Consider the following 21,962-nt stretch of genomic DNA (forward strand, 5'->3'; position numbering starts at 1 on the left):
TTTACCTTGAGATTGAGGACAAATAATTTTAATGTCAATTTTGGGGACTTTAACTGTACACAGATACACAAACTCATAAAAGTCACTTTCAGGTGCCTCAAAGTCCTTTGGGGACAGAAGTCTATGCAAGTAATTTTAGCATTTATTTGTTGCTATGTTTGAGTTATGAGAATATAAAACCTTCAAAATCAGTCTCAACACTGCTCCTGAGTAGCTCTTGACATATCTTAAGAAACTTATTCTTACTTAACTTTTTCAACAGAAACCAAAACAACTGAAGGATGATGGCTTAACTAATGACCAATCCTTGCCATACTTACACGTTTTATGTTGGTAAGACTATCAACAACAGTTGGGATTCAATAAAATTCTACTGGAAACAATTTGTTCTAAATAAGATTAGACTCAATATGTTAGCCACATTTTCACCAGAATCAAATTTGCATGAAAATGAACATCACACAACAAACTAAGTTTTGCTGTCAAAACATGTTTTACTAACATGGTTAGACACATACAAATGGCTCCATAAGTTGCTGTTTAGGTAACAGGAGGGGCCAGCCTCAAAAGTGCTACTATTTTGTAAACAGAAACAGCTTGAGATGACAAGAACACTTCAACTATCAGTGTACACCAACAAGTATACTTTACTAGGGTACATTTTAACAAGAGTTCAAGATTTTGTCCATTAGTCCAAGTAACAAACTGAGTCCATTTCTTCCAAAAGAGAAATATAAAATGAACAATGCTTTGTAAAGAACAAAAACTATTGTTTAGCACAAACCCTTCTCTTCAAGGCAGTGATTCGATTTCTGACGTAATTTTTTACACCAGTCCAGCTGCGATCTCTCAGTGCGACGGGCTCTGCATTGATACACCGCAGACAGTCAATCTTTTGCGGTACCTTGCAAGTGCGTATGAAGTCCATCATGTGTCTTTCCACAGCACGTACCTCACGGTCATCCCACTTACGTTTAGAGTTGTCTCTGTTTGGAAGTGTCTGTGAAATGTCTATAAAGAAAAGAAAAAAAGGTGATGTCAAGTTACCTTTCTGTCAGTACCAATGTTAAATGTGCAAGGTCAACAGTGGTCAAGTGACAAATAATGGAAGACCATGAATAGGTTTTACTACACTAGTTTTCAATTTTAAAACACTCCTAAAAAAGGGGCATAGTTTGTGATTTTAAATTACATGTAAATTAATTTGAACTTATATAAATAAATTATGGATGAGGCATGTTAAAGGGCATATTGCAGGTTAAAGACAACCATTTAGAAATGTATAGTAAAAAACCTTAAAAACAATATTCTGAAAGAAACTCTGAAACCACAGAGTCTCCTGAAGACGTTGTAGTATAATTTTTCTTACTTTTGCATTAAAAACCAGCATTTGAATGCAACTTCACTCAGGGGGGTCACTCTGAGTCTGCCTCTGTTTAACATTAATAAACATGGATCAGACTGTTACTCCTGTCAATAAAGAAGAAGAAAATCTGCATTCTTATGGTCCTCAGACTTATTATTATGAGTTTGTTTGGCAAGATAAATAGGATGGAATAACAGCCTTAGGAGCAGCGGAGGAGAAGCGAGGAGAAGCAGAGGGGAACTGAGCAGCTGTACCGGTAAGTGCCCGCTGTTTGCTTGTGATATGTAGCCGAATGCTGTGTTCACATCAACAGTTTTAAATAAGATCAGCTGACTTAAAAAATAAGCAGCTGTTATAATGTGTCACATAGAGAAAGACAGAGGTTTATCAGCGCTCTATCAACTAATCTAGAGTCAGAAAACAAGACAATGCTCAGCTCACGTTTCTGTCGGGCTGAATCTCTGACAACTTTGTCTTTACGTCATCTGCCACTGGGAGCTGGGCTCGGGCTGCTGCTGCTGCTGCTGCCGCCAGCGAAGCGATTTGCATTGATGGGACTGCACCCATGTCTGACACCTGGACCTGGCTCTGGTATCCCATCCTAAACTCCATAATATCGCCAGGCACAAAATCCTCACGAAAATGAGCACCACAGAGAACCGTGTTGTGGTGACCGATGCAGAAATAAAGTCTTGTCTTCTCACCTGCCCAAAGTGAATCCGAGCACAAAGCTAACTCCATTCATCTTCCTATTGGGGAAAAAAGAGGACTCCATGTCCTGTTAAGCTAATTTATCTGTATCCATCACAAATGCAGTTAAAGGAAACGCCTTAATGAATGGCCAAATTCAATCATAAAACAATAAAATCGACCCCTAAAGTCCACTCTCACTCACTACCACCTGTTTTTCATATTGGCTCACAGCGGAGTGAAGTGACGCGAGTCCCTTTGGTGATGTTAAATGACACCATGTTGAAAAAAAGAGTGTTTTGAACAGCTATGCCGAAAACAGCCACTTCTTCCTCTAATTGTCGCCCTTTATCGATGTATAACACATAAAATCAATGATTGACTTATTCTACAGTCATTATTTGACAATGGTAAGTGTTAATTTACAAAAAATTGAACCTTCAATATGCTCTTTAACTACTTTTACTATTTATCCACAAAGGTGGCAAAAGTACTTACACTCTGTACTAACAAGTACAGATACTTGTGTAAAAGTCACTGGTAAAAGTTGGAAAAAAAAAGTTATTCAACTCCTTAATTAAGGGTAAAAGTAAAAAAAAAAACACACTGAAATTTACTTAAGTACAAAAGTAAAAATGATTACTATGTTAATTATACACAATACTTGCTTGATAACTTGGCAAAATGAAAAATAAACTAAAAGTGCTGTCAATCAATTGAAAACTTTAATCTGCTTAATCATATTTTTAGGCTGACATCCCATGCAGCTGCAGGAGCAGCAAGAGGTGACAGAGCTTTTTTATCCCACAGACAGTGAAGGTAACATGACTCTACTGGAGATAGAAATTACTGAACAGACTGAAGCTGCTGAAGACTGACCGGACCACAGCTTTCTGTCTGATGCTGTCAGTCACTGTGGAGCTGTGATGTGATATCAGGTGACAAGTCAGTACAACTCTGCTTCTGTCGTTTTTAAGCTGCGTTGTCATGTCCGTGGAAGTTGAATAAAAGTAACAGGTTATTTTTAACTATGCAAGGAGTGGAAAGTACAGGTTTTTGTGTTCAAATGTAGGGAGTAAAAGTAAAAAGTTGTCAAAAATTAATCAATCAAGTACAGATACTTGAAAAATCTACTTAAGTACAGTGACAAAGTATTTGTACTTTGTTACTTCCCACCTGGTTCTCCAAAACAACAACCTGCTATAGGATGGCTACAGCAGCTGACTACTGTGTATATTCTGTCATACCCAACTTTGGGGTTTTACTGGATACATTACTGTCACTTAGTACAAAAAATGATTCCTATTTCATTTTTACCTTGATCTAGAGAGGCATCAGAAGAAGTGGAGAGAGGTGGAGATGTGACCTCTGCCTCATGGTCGTCCTCAGCTGTGGTCTCTATGGCTGAGCTGACATTGGCAAGCTCATCCTCATCACTTGATACATCTGGTTCTTGTGAACAGTCAACTTTTTCTGAAGTGACAATGTCAGAAAAGTACAAAAAGGACACTTTAGGAAAAGTAGCCTTGAGACAAAAACTCTCAATGGACTTCCTGCATTACTTAAGTTATACATTTACACAAAATAATTTTGTAAATAACATGATCATACACAATGCCTATGAGGAAAAATATGTAAAAATAACTGATGGACTAAATTTGCATCCCTCCAGTGTGAAACAGACTATTACAATTCTTCATCATTAAACTTAAATAACCAAATACAGTACAAAGAGTATAGTACAGGTAAAGAGCAGTGATGATGCATTTCTCATGGGATAATAACCATGGCGTTTATCTAACCTTAGTTGTACTAATATACACACATCCATACCTTCAGGGTTAATCTCAATGTCATCAAGAGCTTGACCTTTATACTGTGAGAGGGTCCCCTTCTCCACTGCCAAAAGCACTTTGCTCATTTTGGCGAGCTGTAGCGTTCCCTGTGGCAGGCGGTAATACTGCCTGTGCACACGAATGTCATGACCGAGAAAGTCTGCAAGCTGATCTGATTCATTTTCTTGAAGATTGAGTACCTGAGACATGGTAGCTATGTGCTTTCGCAGCTTTGTTGATGTTAAGGCCTCCGGATTTTTAGCACCACTCTCCCTTGCAAACTTTTGGATGCATTCTCCCCCTCTATAAGCAGACAAGGCACCTGGTCTAGCGAACATGTATATGTTCTCTTTGAGGACTCCGCACATCTCACGAGTTTCAGCAAGGAGCTCCATGGCTGACAGCATTGATGGCTTTAGCAGCACTGGGACTCCTCTTCCTCGTTTTCCCCTGATTTCTACTCTAGTGAAGAAATCACACATCTTCTTCTCAAGAGGGGTGAGACAGGCTTCCATGTCCGCATTGAGTTCTGACTTTTTCCTTGCCATGAAAGTGGCCAGCTCCATTCTTGACACCTCTCCTTCTCTTCTTCTGTTGAAAATAATGACCTGTGCCAGCGTTACTTTGGCAAGCGTTGCATAACTGTGTGCAGAGGGAGACAGTTTCAGCATTCTTTCAGCAACATCTTTAACCTTCTCTAAGTGAGAGTCCAAACATTTGACATCTTCAGTGAAAGGTAAAATTGGTGGCGCATTCCACTTCAACTCTTTCATAGTGGTTGTTGCACCTCTGGTTATCAGTGCCTTCCATCTGAATTTTTTAATGGTCTTGAATTCGCGAGCATATTCCACCAGGCCGTCATCCCTGTCAACTGTGGACAGATTCTCAGTCTCCACCAGCTCACAAAGTACACCCAGACTGTGGCCAACTTTTAGGGCTAAGGAAGGTGTCTGAAATGTGTTGTTCTCTGTGTTGTATCCAGCCAACTCTTTCACTGCAGATATCACTCTGTTGAAGTTGGATGGATAGATGAGTTCCTCTGCTTTCCGTATAGGAGTTTTCTTCTGAGCAACTACTAATAGTCGCCCAAGTTCTCGAAGTCTTTGTCTAATCAAGTCATGTCGGTTCTTTCTGGACCCATTTAGATCAAAGAGGTGTTGACCAAACTGCAACAGAAGTTTGTCATTTTGGATGGTCTGAGTGACCTCATCATAGCTCATGCAGGAAATCACACTCTTCAAGCCCTCACTAATCTCTTGGACAACAGCAGTTTTAAGGGCACATTTGGATCGAACTCGCTGCTTCCCAGTCCTGGATTCATCATCGGTTTCTTCTCGTGCTGGACAGATTTTCATGTGCTTCCACAAAGTCCTCTTGGCATAGAGTCCTTGACAATGAAAACAATGAATAAACTCAACAGCAGATCTGGCTTTTCGAGGTCTGTAGCAGGCCTGGAGCTCTCCTGCTCCCTTACTCACAACCTGAGCATTATAGGCAAAGTTTCCACGTCGTCTCAGAATATTTAATGCATTACGTCTCTCTTTTGAGTTCTTTGGAAATAGAACTGCTCTGGCAACCTCTTTTACATTTCCATGCACAGCTTCCAGGTGTCGTGCAATTTTTGAAGAAGGCTTGAGGCAATAGAGACAGTAGTTTCTTTTGTTATACACTCGACGACTTCCAGACTTTGAAGGAGGACATACTTTGATTGAGTCAGAAAGATGTTGGACTCTGCTTTTCTTTGGAGTGCTTGACATTATCTTCTCTAAATGAGGAGATGAGCTCTTTCTCTTCCTTGGAGTGTTGGAGTTCCTTTTCTCAGGGTTGTCTCTGGTTGGGTTTTTCAGAGGAGTTCCAGAATCAGTGGCTTGACTTGCTGAAGACAAAAGGGGATATTGCAGAGATAGCGGAAGGTTTTTTGCAGCTGGATGGATTTCTGTGTCCTCATCAGACACAGAGTCTGGAACGTAGTCTGAATCATTATAGTCTGTGTGATCAGATTCATCTAGGGAATCTTCCTTATATGCAGGGGCCTTGAGGAAAAAAAATGCAAAGGTTACTGCGCTGTGTTGATCGATTGCACTCTTATTACATAAACTTTCTCTCTTTTAGCTGTATATGAGAAAAACAGGGTAGATATACCAAATTCTATTTAAATAAGAGATAATTTACACATCAAATTGTACACTACTGTTACGACTCAGGATGCAACAGTACAGGTGTTTATCCTGTACCAAGTGAATATAGACATTGTGGTCTGGTTTACAAATTCCTATGACGAATACACTTGGCTGTAAAATGGCAAGAGAATTTGTGAGATCGTTACCATTCTAATCCATGCTCACTGCTTAATGCATACCCAAACAAGGTGAAGCAGCTTTTTGTTTCGAAGCTCTCCACCTGCAAAACAATCTTTTTGAAGACTTTAGGTTTGCTAAATTCAAACCAATAACCATAAGTTGATAGTTAAAGTAGGGCTTAAATCATTTCTGTTCTCCGTGGCTTTAGTATCAGCCTCTATAATCTGTATTTATTTGCTTGGTCTCGTTATTGTATTTAAAAGGCAATCAATTGAATGAAACATTTAAAAAAAAAAGTCCTTTGTTTTATTGTCTTTTTTACACCAAATTAAAAAAATCTCATATTTAAGTAGGTCAAAAACACTAACTGCACTACTGCCAGTTAAACATTAATGACCCAAACTCATTGTAAATCCATGTGTTAAGGTACACACCAAACTGGGACTTCTGTATACTGTTACAACTTGACTTATTATTGCAGGAGAATACCTTTCTTTGTCTTAATGACCTCCATTTAGAGTCATCTGCTGAAAAATCCTCAGAATTCGGACAAGCTGACAATGATGATGATGACGAACACATAGCAGGAGCTCTTGTCTGACAAACAAAAAGATAAAAGCATTCCAGTATGAATAAATCTTGTATAAAACAATAGGCAATACAGACCTTTTAAAGTAAGAGTTAGTGATAGTGGTGTTTTGGCGGAATGATTTATGACCATTTCCATTCACTACCATGATAATAAATCACACTTCTATCCTCATCCCAGATAATACAATTATGGAAATAAAGAAGAAGGTTTATTTCTGAACAGCATTATAAAATCGACAAAATAGTGATAAATAGAATTATGTATTTATTTATGATGCCAAATGATAACACTGATGTCATCCATCTTGTGGAAAACAGCTGAAAACCAAATAACAAGCTAAAGTTAAAATGGAGTAGTGTCACCTTTGACATTGCTGCTGGCTCTCCACTGTCCACTGGATCACTGGCCATTGATGATTCATCCGCCAATGAAGCGTCTGATGAGGCTAGTGGCTAAAAAGACAAACCAAACTTTCTATTTGAAATATTCAAATTCAGTTTGTATTTAGAAAAAGGAAGATGCATAGCAACCCTTTCACTTCTATTATAATGCTTGATTAATTAAGAACATGTGAGTAATTGTAAAAATTGGCCCCAGTCAAGTTTGTACATACTTGAATATCATCACACTCGTCCTCAATGGCATTATCCAGGGGAGATTGTGAAGTCAGCTGAAGAAAAGAGAGAAAATCAACTAAAGCAAATATGAAATTCCATCCAACTACAATGACAAAACTTTCAGTAATATTAAACCAACTGTTATCAAAATCAAAATGTTGATAATGCCTTGCTCTTAAGTCAGCTAGTCATAAAAGAAGGCACAGTATCCTGTCTCTAGAAGCTATTAACATGTACTGCATGAAGTGAGGAAGCTGCATTGCATTTATAGCCTTGGTTTGCACTAGAAACAAATAGATTAAGTAACATAAAATATTCATCCAAACATTCCACAAATCTTGTGCTGGGAATTTCTTTACATAGTTGTCCCAATTTAAATATTTTGTGCCAGAGGTATTTCACCAATTTGGAATTGGGGCCTGAAAATAAACATGTCCCCAGTTCAGAGACCAAAGACTTTTAATTCCATTTTTTTTTTAAATCAGTGTGTATGCATGTTCAGAGTTGCAATTCTTGAGTACAATTTGGAGCTGTCAAGGCTGCTTTAAGTGATATACTTTTATCAAAGTGTTGAATAGTTCTAATAGTCATCAGTATTATAGAGTGTTTGGTCAGTAAACCATATCTGTCCCTCTCTCTTACTGTTCAGGCAGAAAAAAGGAGAAACATGTTCTGGAATCCCATTGCATCCCATTGGGCTGGTTCTGTCCTCTCTCTATGTTACAGTTTGACAGCTGTCAGTTTCTACAGTCATGATTCCATGACTAAAGAGTTGCAGTGACAAGATAGACAAGACAATTGTGAACTGTATAAACCCCATAAGTTGTACACAGTATATATAACTGAGTTGGCATATAAAAATAAGGTAGTAGAGTGGGCAAGACTTTAAGCAAGACTACAGAATTGTGCCTACACAGAGAGTTAATTACATCAGCACCTAAGTAGCAAGTTTTTTTTTTAATTAATTCAGCCTTATTCCCCACATTTGCAGCTGTCATCAGCTACTCACTGTACAGAGTGACACATCTGATTAGGAGGTTGAGTAGACTGAACTGAATAAGTACCTTAACCTTCAAATTTACTTTTAATTTGATCATTAAACATTTACTTGCAAATATTTCAGCAGAATTTTGGAATAATCACTTCAAGTTCAGTTCCCTTGCAGTGAATCTCCTGGTAATACACATGATGAAAAGAGTTTGGCAGATAGCAGTGTTCACACTACTCACAAGAGCATCCAGTTCTGCCAGTTCTTGAGCCAGCCGTGCACGTTTTAACAAAATCGCGGTATGTTGTCTCTCTTTAGCATTTCGCTGTTCCTCTGCAATTTTGTGTTGATTGAAGCATTCCTCGTGGTGCTTTCTCAGTTTGGCCATTCGAGACTATGAGGACAGAAATAAATTAGATAAGACCTTGTTGAGCAAAACAAAAATTACCTGAATCAAGACACTTAACAGTCAAAAATGTGCAATGGTGTAATATTGATTACATTGAAAGATGAAAAGTGGCTGTTATTTGCCCCTGGATTGCTGCTGAAGTTGATCTTATCTTTCATTACTGATGTATCCACAGGACCAGATAAAAGCTAAAAGACAAAAAACATATATATATATGCATGAACACCCTTTGACCAACATGAAAATGTATCAAACTTGGACCCTATGCACCATGTGAAGGAAAAAAAACTGGTGGTTTCAGGTTGACAACTTAAGTTGCACTGCATTGCTGATTATGAATTGCAATGTTTTGATATCCTGCAATCTGCACATTCACACTTCTACTGTAGCTCATTAAGTTAAGTTCATCCTGTTCTCTGGCAACCCTGACCCCAGGTGGAGAACCACTTTTGTAGAGATCACAGGAAGTGTACAAAACTTCTATATAAAGTATAGAAAATATTTGTTGATTTCAAAATAAAAAAAATCATAGGCACAAGGGCTGTCATTTTATTTTCAAGTTTCGAACATTTGTTGGGACACGATGTGAAAAGTTCATGTTTGAGCTGTAATTACCTGTTTGAAATGTCAGCTGCAGTCTCTATTAGTGCATCTGACAGTGTGATATAGTTTGACTTGTGATCCAAACTAGGGCGCACTAAGAATTCACTATAATTGCATGCCCTACTGACCTATCACTAAATGAGGGACAATAATTAAGGACAAGAGCAAGCAAAGCCGTCCTGAGCAGACAGTCACAACACCAAAACATCTGAGAAGCAGCTTGTGGAAGTATTTTGGGTTCTACACTGTGGATGGCAAAGTTATGGACAAAGATAAAGCTGTTTGTCAACTTTGTAAAAAGCAGCTAATTGGCATGGCTGCACTCGAGCTGAGAGGTGTTATCTCTCTAGCGACACCTCTTGGCTGGCCTGGGAACGTCTCAGGATCCCCCAGGAAGAGCTGGACGAAGTAGCTGGGGTGAGGGAGGTCTGGGCTTTCCTGCTTCGGCTGCTGCCCCCGCGACCCGACCCCGGATAAGCGGAAGAAAATGGATGGATGGATGGCACTCGAGCTGATATGCAGCCAGTCATGCAGTTAGTGTTTACACCAGAAGCGCCGCAGCACGTTTTAGCTTTGCCCCAGAAGTGGCTTAGGTCTCTGCGGACAATACGCAGCAAGCCTGTTTTTACAATTACCAAAGAGCAGATTGAATGGGTATGAAGTCAGACAAAGAAAAGGGAAGTAGAATCTGGTTATTTTTCTAAATAAAACACCCTGACTCACGATCATAAAAACACAGAAAATAAACGATTTTACTATGTAGCCTGCTCATCCATAGCAGACGCACATAAACAAGGGAGGAGGACCTAATCAAAAAACATCTAAGCAAGTAAACATGATCAGGCAGGGAAAACGCTCGACTGCTGAAATACTTTTGAAAAGCTGCTGATGAGAACTCGATAGTGCACACAAAGGAACAAAAACGTTGAGCAGCCGCTAATACAAACTTGTGGGCTCACGTATTCAAAAGATTTTACAAGGTCCTTTAAAACTTGACCTTTTTGAAGAACTGACAGTCCAATAAGGAACATATGTAGTGGAATAATCAGAAGTGTGTAAAAGCCCAGTTAAAAATTCATTAAAAAATGGATCTATTTAAATTCTATTAAAAGCTATTTGGTGGGCTTTATGTCAAGTCTATTAACAGACTTTCAATCAAGTTAACCCTAAGTAGTTTGTCAATCAGCCACACTTTTGGGGATGTTCAAAAAGCACACACTTGCTATCCAAACTTAATTGGGGACGTCCCGTTAGATGAAGCTGTCAGACACCAGTTTACCACACTACATGCCGAACTTGTAGTGTGGTAACTAACAAACAGAATCTGTCCCAATAACTGACAAGAGAAGAACTTACAGACTCAGGCTACTTGGTCTGCTCTAAGAGTGTGCAGAGGGCTCATTCATACTCACTGATCCACTATATACAACACACATTACCAATAATGTCTAATCCCTGATAGACTGAGTGGTCACAAAAACACAATTTTAGAAACCAACAAGAGTTGAAGTTTGAATTTTAGTGTGTGAGGATGAAGGTGACTCCATTCGATGTCAAGCCTGGGAATATTTTAACTACTCAGGGTTAACAGACAAACAACCATGATGAACTTAGTTAAGTTGGACAGTCATACCAAACTTTTGGGGTCATTCAATACACACACACTTGCAAAAAAAAACCTAATTGGGGACGTCCAGCAAGATGAAGCTGTCAGGCACCAGTTTGTTAGTAAAGCCAAACTTTTGGGGACGTTTGAACACACACACACTTGCTAAAAAAAACCCTGTTTGGGGACGTCCCGTTGGATGAAACTGTCAGACACCATTTTCTCAGTACAATCCAACTTGTTGTGTGGTAACTAACAAACAGAATCTGTCCCAATAACTGACAAGAGAAGAACTTACATACTCAGGCTACTTGGTCTGCTCTAAGAGTGTGCAGAGGGCTCATTTATACTCACTGATCCACCATATACAACACACATTACCAATAATATCTAATCTCTGAGAGACTGAGTAGTGTGTTATGATCTGGCTCCTACCTGAGGTCTGTCACTGTCATCCACAGTCGGCTCCAAAACATCAGGTGTTGATTGCTGCTGGAAATAGAAAAAAACACACAATTTTAGAAACCAACAAGAGTTAAAGTTTGAATTTTAGTGTGTGAGGATGAGGGTGACTCCATTCATGTCAAGTCTGGGAATATTTTAACTACTCAGGGTTAACAGACAAACAACCATGATGAACTTAGTTAAGTTGGACAGTCATACCAAACTTTTGGGGTCATTCAATACACACACACTTGCAAAAAAAAACCTAATTGGGGACGTCCGGTAAGATGAAGCTGTCAGACACCAGTTTGTTAGTCAAGCCGAACTTTTGGGGACGTTTGAATACACACACACTTGCTAAAAAAACCCCTGATTGGGGACGTCCCGGTAGATGAAACTGTCAGACACCATTTTCTCAGTACAAACCAACTTGTTGTGTGGTAACTAACAAACAGAATCTGTCCCAATAACTGACAAGAGAAGTACTTACAGACTCAGGCTACTTGGTCTGCTCTAAGAGTGTGCAGAGGGCTCATTTATACTCACTGATCCACCATATACAACAAACATTACCAATAATATCTAATCTCTGAGAGACTGAGTAGTGTGTTATGATCTGGCTCCTACCTGAGGTCTGTCACTGTCATCCACAGTCGGCTCCAAAACATCAGGTGTTGATTGCTGCTGGAAATAGAAAAAAACACACAATTTTAGAAACCAACAAGAGTTAAAGTTTGAATTTTAGTGTGTGAGGATGAAGGTGACTCCATTCATGTCAAGTCTGGGAATATTTTAACTACTCAGGGTTAACAGAAAAACAACCATGATGAACTTAGTTAAGTTGGACAGTCATACCAAACTTTCGGGGTCATTCAATACACACACACTTGCTAAAAAAAACCTAATTGGGGACGTCCGGTAAGATGAAGCTGTCAGGCACCAGTTTGTAAGTCAAGCCAAACTTTTGGGGACGTTTGAACACACACACACTTGCTAAAAAAAACCCTGTTTGGGGACGTCCCGTTGGATGAAAACGTCAGACACCATTTTCTCAGTACAAACCAACTTGTTGTGTGGTAACTAACAAACAGAATCTGTCCCAATAACTGACAAGAGAAGAACTTACAGACTCAGGCTACTTGGTCTGCTCTAAGAGTGTGCAGAGGGCTCATTTATACTCACTGATCCACCATATACAACAAACATTACCAATAATATCTAATCTCTGAGAGACTGAGTAGTGTGTTATGATCTGGCTCCTACCTGAGGTCTGTCACTGTCATCCACAGTCGGCTCCAAAACATCAGGTGTTGATTGCTGCTGGAAATAGAAGAAACACACAATTTTAGAAACCAACAAGAGTTAAAGTTTGAATTTTAGTGTGTGAGGATGAAGGTGACTCCATTCATGTCAAGCCTGGGAATATTTTAACTACTCAGGGTTAACAGAAAAACAACCATGATGAACTTAGTTAAGTTGGACAGTCATACCAAACTTTTGGGGTCATTCAATACACACACACTTGCAAAAAAAAACCTAATTGGGGACGTCCGGTAAGATGAAGCTGTCAGGCACCAGTTTGTTAGTCAAGCCAAACTTTTGGGGACGTTTGAACACACACACACTTGCTAAAAAAAACCCTGTTTGGGGACGTCCCGTTGGATGAAACTGTCAGACACCATTTTCTCAGTACAATCCAACTTGTTGTGTGGTAACTAACAAACAGAATCTGTCCCAATAACTGACAAGAGAAGAACTTACAGACTCAGGCTACTTGGTCTGCTCTAAGAGTGTGCAGAGGGCTCATTTATACTCACTGATCCACCATATACAACACACATTACCAATAATATCTAATCTCTGAGAGACTGAGTAGTGTGTTATGATCTGGCTCCTACCTGAGGTCTGTCACTGTCATCCACAGTCGGCTCCAAAACATCAGGTGTTGATTGCTGCTGGAAATAGAAGAAACACACAATTTTAGAAACCAACAAGAGTTAAAGTTTGAATTTTAGTGTGTGAGGATGAAGGTGACTCCATTCATGTCAAGTCTGGGAATATTTTAACTACTCAGGGTTAACAGACAAACAACCATGATGAACTTAGTTAAGTTGGACAGTCATACCAAACTTTTGGGGTCATTCAATACACACACACTTGCAAAAAAAAACCTAATTGGGGACGTCCAGCAAGATGAAGCTGTCAGGCACCAGTTTGTTAGTCAAGCCAAACTTTTGGGGACGTTTGAACACACACACACTTGCTAAAAAAAACCCTGTTTGGGGACGTCCCGTTAGATGAAACTGTCAGACACCATTTTCTCAGTACAATCCAACTTGTTGTGTGGTAACTAACAAACAGAATCTGTCCCAATAACTGACAAGAGAAGTACTTACAGAGTAAGGCTACTTGGTCTGCTCCAAGAGTGTGCAGAGGGCTCATTCATACTCACTGATCCACTATATACAACACAGATAGCCAATACTTTCTTATCTCTGAGAGACTGAGTAGTGTGTTATAATCTGGCTCCTACCTGAGGTCTGTCACTGTCATCCACAGTCTGCTCCAAAACATCAGGTGTTGATTGCTGCTGGAAAAAGAAGAAACACACAATTTTAGAAACCAACAAGAGTTTAAGTTTGAATTTAAGTGTGTGAGGATGAAGGTGACTCCATTCATGTCAAGTCTGGGAATATTTTAACTACTCAGGGTTAACAGACAAACAACCATGATGAACTTAGTTAAGTTGGACAGTCATACCAAACTTTTGGGGTCATTCAATACACACACACTTGCTAAAAAAATGTTAACCAAGTTAAATTCATTTAAGGCCTAAATGCATCCAAAGCATGATACCACCCAACTCCAGGGCACATCATGGAAAAGCATGTTACATTAGTTCTCAGTCAACCAAAACAAATGTTATCACAATTCATTTTGTAATAATTCCATCAATTGAAAACAAAATTCAAACATTTCTTTAATTTGTTCAAATATCCATGACTTGCTGGTGTACCTGCTTGCGCCAAGGCCAGTCTGCATTTCCATAGTTGTAGGTAACTTCTTCACCTGGGGTTATGTCTTTTATTGCAAACAAGCATAGATGTGGCATCCCACCAATATCAATCGTTTTCATCTTGCAGTTTGGCTTTTTGTTGTCATCGTTCACAAGCCTTCCCAGCGACTCATCTTCAACTGATGCATCAAGACTAAAGAAAAAGAACAAAGTCCAGTTGAAGTTGCCTACATGGTTTGTATGCAGTGGTTAGCATAGTAAGAAAGTTGAAAATATCATGTAAAATTTGGAAAAAGAATGATTGGAGAGAAGGGAATGTTTGATTTCACAGCTGAGCAAGCCATTGAAGTATGATATAAATCTAAAGCTGGGCAAAAACAAAGAGAAAATCTATACAATTACAAGACCTATATGAATAATCTTGGTATCAAAACAAAGGTTACTCTTGTGGAATTATTGTAGAGGTGAAAGCATCACATCTACTAGGGCTGATAAAATGAAGATTTATACTATATTTCAATTTTCGTCTGAAAAACTGTACTTTATTTAGAGTGAATATCCCTTTTACATGAGGCTAGTGAAGACATAGAACTCTAATTCAAAGTGCTTGTGAAGCAGCTCAGTGCGGAGTTTCACAGAGATCAGGTGAACAGGAAGGAGTTTTAGGAGTTTAAGCATAAAAATGGCCATTTAAACATATTTAACCATCAAATGTCTCATTTAAGTTTTCTCGTATATAAAACTGTACAAATTATGGCTGGGCGACATGGCCTAAAAATGTAGTCATGCTAATTTCTGACTATATCACGGTACACAATATCTCAATAATTTAAAAACTCCTCAAGAGTACTTCAAGAATGTGTCATTCTCACCTTTTGATGCATCAAATGACACCAGTATAATAGTTTAAGTCATCTCTGCAAGACTTCTCTACATTAAATGGTCCTGTTTGTAATATAGTAGTCAGTGGTTCGGATTTTTCTTTTCATTTGCATGGAAAAAAGGGGGAAACTACCCATGTCATGCATTGATTACACATGCAAGGAAGGGGCATATTCACTTTTACTTACCAATAACTTTTCCCTTTCCACTCAAAATCAAACAGGAACACTGCTTCTGTGTCATCATAGTGCCTAAAATGAAGGGGCCTGTCCTGTTTGAGAAGGTTGCCACGGTATTCAACCACAAAATCTCCTTTTCTGAAAGCCTCAGTCGCAAAAACCCCTCGACCTTTAAAAAAAGGAAAAAAGCAAACACTTTATCAATATTTCTCATCTACTACAGCAGCCTGCCATATTTTTAATCAGAAGCTATTGTTCTGGAAGCTACAGCAAAGCTGTGCAACGATATTGTGTAAGAGCAGTGGTTTCCAAATGCTGGGCCATCAGAAAAGTCCTGGTGTGCCTTGGAAGTATTCAAAACCGGAGTATTACTAAATTCACAATTATACAACAAGTAATGAACAGAAGTGTGGACATCTTTTGATTACAAGATGCATCATAATGCCGACATAAAGGCTTTGCATTGATATTGAGACAGGGCATGATCTTGCAGCAGGGAAAAAAATCAGGGTGTGCAGCAGCATAGGGTGGAGTTATTCTCGGAGCATCTGATTCATTAATAATGTATGTACAGAAATTTTAACAAAATATTACCAAAATGACTCAAAAACACGATATAATCCAGCTCTCCCAATCCACATAGCGTGACAAAGTTACCATTAAAAATGAGATATGCATCAGATGCAGTGCTGACTTAATTAAAAAACATTCGATAAATCAAAAATCTAAAAACTAACCTTTGTGCAGATTGATAAAACGCTCTTTGAGTCCAGCCTTATCAATTTTCGAGTGAATGTGTTGCTCTGCATCTTGTTGTGGAGTGACTCGTTTTCTCTTCCTCTCTCTCTCCATTGTACCTCCAATGTGAGCCATCTCACCTACTGGAGAGAGAACTTTAATCTATTAGTATCACCAAGATTAGTTAACAGATTCTCAGTTAACTAACATGTACCATTCAATAGTTTTGTAAATGCTTAATTTAAACAAACAAATAATTTAAACAATGTGTTGTCATTACAATACACTTAACACAATGTCTTATATTAAAGTTCATGCCATAACTGATTGAAAATCTCAGTGCAAGACCCTCCAAGGTATAACGTTAAATAGCAGTTCATTCTTATCAATGCAATCAGCAAAATCTACTCGAAATTCAAAGAGTCATCCCCTCCTCCAAATACTGTATCATTAGTTATAATCATAAACTGTAAGGTCATTCACAAAAAGGTTCACTAAGACCAGAGCTAATCTGAGCAGCGGCTCCCTCAACTCATCTGTTCCAAACTAACTAGTGTACCTGTGCGTCATCCATTCCGCTAGCTTACCTTAACGTTAGCCTGCAAAGCGCCGCTATGGTAATGCTACATTAGCGTCGCTAGCGTCGTTAGCGTCGTTAGCGTCATTAGCGTCGTTAGCGTCATTAGCGTCGTTAGCTAGCGTCATTGGCGTCATTAGCGTTGTTAGCGTCATTAGCATCGGGGCTAAAGCACCCAGATATCTGCACCAATGCAACAGAAACTCGGAAGCGGCACATTTTAACTGATGTCTCAGTCATTACACGGCTGGATGTTGGCACACTGCACAAAACCCTGCTATTCCAGCACAATGTTTTGCTTACCTTAGAGGGTAGCTCCTTCCTTGCATCCTGCTGTCACTCCAAACAACATTGACCGTAGCACATGCGCAGGGCTGCCGGGTAGACACGCTTCCTGTCGGGGGATGGGCTATGACGCGCGATTTCGCAAAATTTTGCTTTGCCCATTGGAGTTGTCCTTTGTAATTGTGTGTGGAATGAATTGTGCATTATGAGTGTTTTACACTTCAGTCAACCGTGACTATCATTTATTGTGCAAGTCACCAGAGTGCAGGCCTTGTATTTATTTATTCATATAATAATATATTAGTAATAATAAGAATACAATACATAATTAGTAATATAATAATAATATAAGTAGTAAGTTCAACTACATTCACAAATACTGCTCACCTCATAAGCAGTATTAATTACAATTCTCATAATACTGAAACCCATCCAGCAGTGCTTTATCCTTCCCTGTATGGCATGTTGATAATTAGGGCCTGTTTTATCAGAAGATTATTGGAACAGTTATCAAAGCAGTTGGCTAGATTTGTGATATAGAAGTCAAAATGTGTCCCACTTCCATTCAGCTTCGGTTAGATCAAGGTTGGATTAGTCTGCTTGAGAAAGACAAAAACAAAGGATGCATGGTATAAAAACTTATTACCTCTATCCCAGAACGTTTGGATTCATTTGACTCTGAGTAATAGAGAAATATATCCTGAAATCAGTTTTGTGTAGAAGCTTATTATGATTAATTCCAAACCTAAGTGATCTGTTACACATCAACCACAGCTAACAAATTCTTCATGTTTGGATTTAAAATCATCTAATTCTGTACTCTGCATCTAGATTGAGTTTCTTGAGTTTCAAGGCTTTATTGTTGTCAGTCATTGAACAGTATGTGTCTTTAATGTTTTTGTTCCTTCAAATTATATACTACATATCCTGCTTCAAAAATGAAAGGAAAAGAAGAAGAAAAAGAATTAGTGGTATATGAACTATAATAACTAATAAAATCCCTTCATTTTAGTAAGTATGTAACAATGATAAATTAATTCCAAATCAACCAAAATCTACACATAACAATGTTTATTTTCATAAAGCAGGAAGGTGGGTGTAAAATGGTTGTTGGTGGGCATGTAGGTCTAGAGAAGATCTATGTAGGCTAACCAGCGATAGCAAGCTATCAACATGGTTTGCTCTATCGATGGTTCATACAGACAGGGACAAGTTAATTTCAGTAACTTGCAGAAAAAAAATCAGCAAGTCATAAATGGAGCTATGGATCTAAGATCATAAGATCACTCTCTAAAATTGACAGCTTCTCCCTCTCCATTGACAGCTCCTCAAGTCTCCTCCTTCCCTCAGGTTAAGAGTCTGGGTGTCATCTTAAACAGCACACTCTCCTTTCAGTCACACATTATTAATATCACCGGGTCTGCTTATCACCACCGAAATATGAACCATCTCTGCCCCTCCCTCACTTCTCACAGTGCCTCCATCCTAGTCCACAGCCCGCTCCCTCACACCCTCCTCCTCCATCCACCTCAGCTTGCCGTCTGCCCGCTTCAGTACCATGGGGAGCAGGGCCCTCAGTCACTCTGTGCCCCATCTCTGGAACTCTCTCTCCCCAGACCTCCATAACTTGAACTCTCTTTCTCTCTTCAAATCCAGACTCAGAACACACCTTTTCAGAATCGCTTGTTTACTTTAACTTCATTTTGCCACTTTCATCTACTTCATCAATGTCTGTTGTGCACTGCTGTTTTTTATAGTTGTATTTTTTATTGTTGTATTGTTTTTTTATTTTATTGATGTTATTTTATTGTACAATGTCCTTCAGTGTTCAGTGATCTATCATCTATCATTATTATTCGCAAAAACAGTTCAAGCTCAGAGTAGATGGAGAGCATTTGTGAACAGCAGTTTTCAGATTTTGCCACGGATTATTGATTGGATTTAGGACTGGACTTTGATTTGGCCATTCTAACACATAAATATGTTTTGTATTACCGTGGCCCTGGCTTTATGTTTAGGGTCAGTGTCCTGCTTGAATGTGAACCTCTGCCCCAGTCTCAAGTTTTTTGCAGAATCTAACAGGTTATCTTCCAAGATTGCCCTGTATTTTGCTCCATCCATCTTCCCATCAACTCTGACCATCTCCCCTGTCCCTGCTAAAGAGAAGCTCCCCAAGAGCATGAAGCTGTCACCACCATGACAGTGGGGATGTTCCGTTCAAAGTCGTTTGCAGAGTTAATTTTTTTCCACACATAGCATTTTGTATCGGACACAAAAGTTCGATTTTGGTCTCATTTGACCAGAGCACCTTCTTCCACATGTTGGCTGTGTCTCCTACAAAGCTTCTGGCAAACTGCATACAGGACTTCTTATGGTTTTCTTTTAACAATGGCTTTCTTCTTGCCACTCCCTAAAGGCCAGATTTGTGCAGTGCACTACTAATAGTTGTCCTGTGGGCAGATTCCCCTACCTGAACTGTGGATCTCTGCAGTTCATCCTGAGTCTCCATGTGCCTCTTGGCTGCATCTCCTTTCAGCCTGTAAGTTTAGGTAGACGGCCGTGTCATGGTAGGTTTGTAGTTGTGCCATACAATTTCCATCTCCAGATGATGCATTGAACAGTGCTCTGTGAGATGTTCAAAGGTTGGGAAATCTTTTTTATAGCCTGACCCTGCTTTAAACTTCTCCACAACTTTATCCCTGACCTATTTGGTGTGTTCCTTGGACTTCATGATGCTGTTTGCTCCTCAATTTTCTTTTAACGAACCCCTGAGGCCATTACAGAACAGCGGAATTTGTTGTGGGATTAGATAACCCCAGACTCTATTTAGTCATTAGGTCAGCATGCGATAATTCAGCAATCATCAGGCAACTTTTGAAGGCAATCAGCTGCACTTAGAGGAAACAGGACTGAATGCTTTTGCACACTGCACTTCTATCACTGTCAAACATAACAAAAATAACTCTACTTGCATGGACAAAATTTCCTGGACAGATTCATATCTAAATGCATTACTATTATTTTACTAAAGCGAGGTAAACCAGCTGGATACACATTCAGGAATGATACACGTCAGAGAACTGCATTCAGCGTTGTTCCTACTATCAAAAATATGTCTTTATTCCTTTGATCTGTAATCATTTTCTCCCTTGTGGTATCAAAACTGATATCAAGTATCATATCTTTTTAAGTATCTGTATTGAATTTGAACACTAATGCATGCCAGTCTGTGATTGCTTGGTTTAGCTAAATTATCATACTGTTTGACTGCCATGAGCCACCGTACTGTGTACTCTCATCCAATCAGAATGCAGTCTAGTTCACTTTCCCTTGGGTTCTGTACTGCAATTGCCAGTTACTCCAGACATAAATGCAGTCACGTACATTTGGTGCGATCATTGACAGCAGTCAACTTCTGCAGAAAGGCTTTAAGACGCAGGCTTAGTAACAGTATCTATGTGCTTTCAATAGTTTGCATTACATAGGAGCGCACCTTCACTTAGCTCAGTGGTTCTCAAACTGGGGAGGACCCTCAGGGGGGCCCAGAGTTATCACAAGGGGGGCTCAGCAAAGCTACCAAACAAAGTAAAAACAAAAACAATGAAATATAATGAAGTCTTTGGCTAATGAAGACAGATCATGATGTGCTGTGTCTCAAAAGTCAAAATATTAGATTCTGACAGTCTGAAGTAGAACAAGTAAAGACATCTGAGACACAAAAGGGATCCTGTTGATATTTCAGAGAAAAAAAATCTGTTGTGCACAAGTTAATTTACAGTTTACACAGACATTTGTTCTTATTCTTTTTTAGTTGAGATGTCACACTGAAGTTGCAGTTCTGTATTGGTCTTATAGATGTATGCAATAAGATGCATAAATGTATTTGCATGGTTGATGGGGCTTGAAAATATTTTTAATTATAAAAGGAGGGCCCCATGAAAAAATTTTCAGGAAACACTCACTTAGCTAATCTTGCCAACTTGATCTTCAAGTTAGTGCAACTTGAAAGTTTGTAAAAAGAATTAAGTTTCTCAAATTTAAAAAGCATGACTCACAACTGTACTTAACTTTAAGCAAGTTGGGTTTGTTTAAAGTTAAGCAAACCCTAGACAAATACACATGACTTGAGCAGATGACACCGGTACATGTGCTACTGTAGTGCCAGCTACATTTCTAGCTATGGATAGCACTGAATAAATACGTGATATCTTCACAGTCAGACTTTATTTTTGCTGAGTTATCATTTACTGTGTATCCTTCCAATTACCCTGCCTTTGGGGTCGTGCAGTTCCACACACATCCACTAGGGGAAATGTAGAGTTATACACAGATTGGGGGCAGAGGACCACACACACACACAAAATCTCTGAAAAATATCATTTTTGGGGACAATGGAGATTTTAACATAGAAACCCATATTAGAGCATGCTGAATGCAACTGCAATGAAATCTAATTGGGGACCGTGGTTTTGGCCCCCAAAGGCAATGGTGCCCCCAATCAACTGGTGTGTGAGCTGATGACATTCCCCAATTTGGACATAAGTAAGAACACACACACACACACACACACACACACACACACCTGATCAGCTGTGATGAGAGGCTCTTCGTTCAGACAGCTGGCGTTGTCGTTCTTCTCATTCATCTCCTCTTCCTCTTTTTCATGGATCTGCAGAAAAACGAGTCAGGATTTAGAGCACTTTTCTCACCTGCTGAAAAAAAGTCAATTTCTCGTCTGCTCTGGAAAAACGATTCACCGCACCTCCGTTTTTTCATGAACGATTCATCATCGTCGAGGAAGTCAGGGCGGCTTTGTGCTCACTTTAAAGTCTTTC

The 21,962-nt window shown here is 39.2% G+C and overlaps 3 protein-coding genes and 1 long non-coding RNA gene across 4 annotated transcripts in view; all 4 read right to left on the minus strand.

Annotated features, from left to right (window-relative positions):
* Positions 1-21,962, minus strand: part of fez1 (fasciculation and elongation protein zeta 1 (zygin I)) — a 63,032-nt gene that overhangs the window by 18,610 nt on the left and 22,460 nt on the right. The window contains exon 4 of the mRNA XM_074671647.1: positions 21,710-21,796. Coding sequence (XP_074527748.1) covers positions 21,710-21,796 — 87 coding nt within the window. The remainder of the gene's footprint in view (positions 1-21,709; positions 21,797-21,962) is intronic.
* Positions 570-5,714, minus strand: LOC141791314 (uncharacterized). Its single transcript, XM_074671646.1, has 3 exons — positions 3,890-5,714; positions 3,374-3,529; positions 570-1,011 (listed from the first exon to the last, which is right to left on the minus strand). Exons 1-3 carry the CDS (start codon positions 5,646-5,648, stop codon positions 767-769), a joined length of 2,160 nt encoding a protein of 719 aa, XP_074527747.1. The 5' UTR covers positions 5,649-5,714; the 3' UTR covers positions 570-766.
* LOC141791697 (uncharacterized) lies at positions 5,710-14,586 on the minus strand. The gene is made up of 13 exons (XM_074672333.1): positions 14,467-14,586; positions 13,984-14,040; positions 13,349-13,405; positions 12,714-12,770; positions 12,078-12,134; positions 11,442-11,498; positions 8,890-8,985; positions 8,630-8,782; positions 7,397-7,453; positions 7,146-7,235; positions 6,681-6,788; positions 5,769-5,924; positions 5,710-5,721 (listed from the first exon to the last, which is right to left on the minus strand). The coding sequence occupies exons 1-13, from the start codon at positions 14,584-14,586 to the stop codon at positions 5,710-5,712; spliced, it is 1,077 nt and encodes a 358-aa protein (XP_074528434.1).
* LOC141791316 (uncharacterized) lies at positions 14,608-17,182 on the minus strand. The gene is made up of 4 exons (XR_012598314.1): positions 17,146-17,182; positions 16,265-16,408; positions 15,537-15,696; positions 14,608-14,659 (listed from the first exon to the last, which is right to left on the minus strand). It is a non-coding gene; the product is annotated as an uncharacterized LOC141791316 (long non-coding RNA).

This window comes from Halichoeres trimaculatus, unplaced genomic scaffold (assembly GCF_033239565.1).
Source record: "Halichoeres trimaculatus isolate MK-OKI-2021-1 unplaced genomic scaffold, fHalTri1.1 fHalTri1_scaffold_6, whole genome shotgun sequence".
Taxonomy (NCBI): domain Eukaryota; kingdom Metazoa; phylum Chordata; class Actinopteri; order Labriformes; family Labridae; genus Halichoeres; species Halichoeres trimaculatus.

Excerpts from the sequence above, each read along its gene's own strand:
- LOC141791314 (XM_074671646.1), bottom strand. The coding sequence starts at position 5,648 with ATGTCAAGCACTCCAAAGAAAAGCAGAGTCCAACATCTTTCTGACTCA. Across the intron at positions 3,530-3,889 it reads CATTGAGATTAACCCTGAAG|AAAAAGTTGACTGTTCACAA; the intron begins GTATGGATGTGT and ends TTGTCACTTCAG. Across the intron at positions 1,012-3,373 it reads TGATGCCTCTCTAGATCAAG|ACATTTCACAGACACTTCCA; the intron begins GTAAAAATGAAA and ends TTTTCTTTATAG.
- LOC141791697 (XM_074672333.1), bottom strand. The coding sequence starts at position 14,586 with ATGAAAACGATTGATATTGGTGGGATGCCACATCTATGCTTGTTTGCA. Across the intron at positions 13,406-13,983 it reads ATGACAGTGACAGACCTCAG|CAGCAATCAACACCTGATGT; the intron begins GTAGGAGCCAGA and ends TTCTATTTCCAG. Across the intron at positions 6,789-7,145 it reads AGCCAGCAGCAATGTCAAAG|ACAAGAGCTCCTGCTATGTG; the intron begins GTGACACTACTC and ends TTTGTTTGTCAG.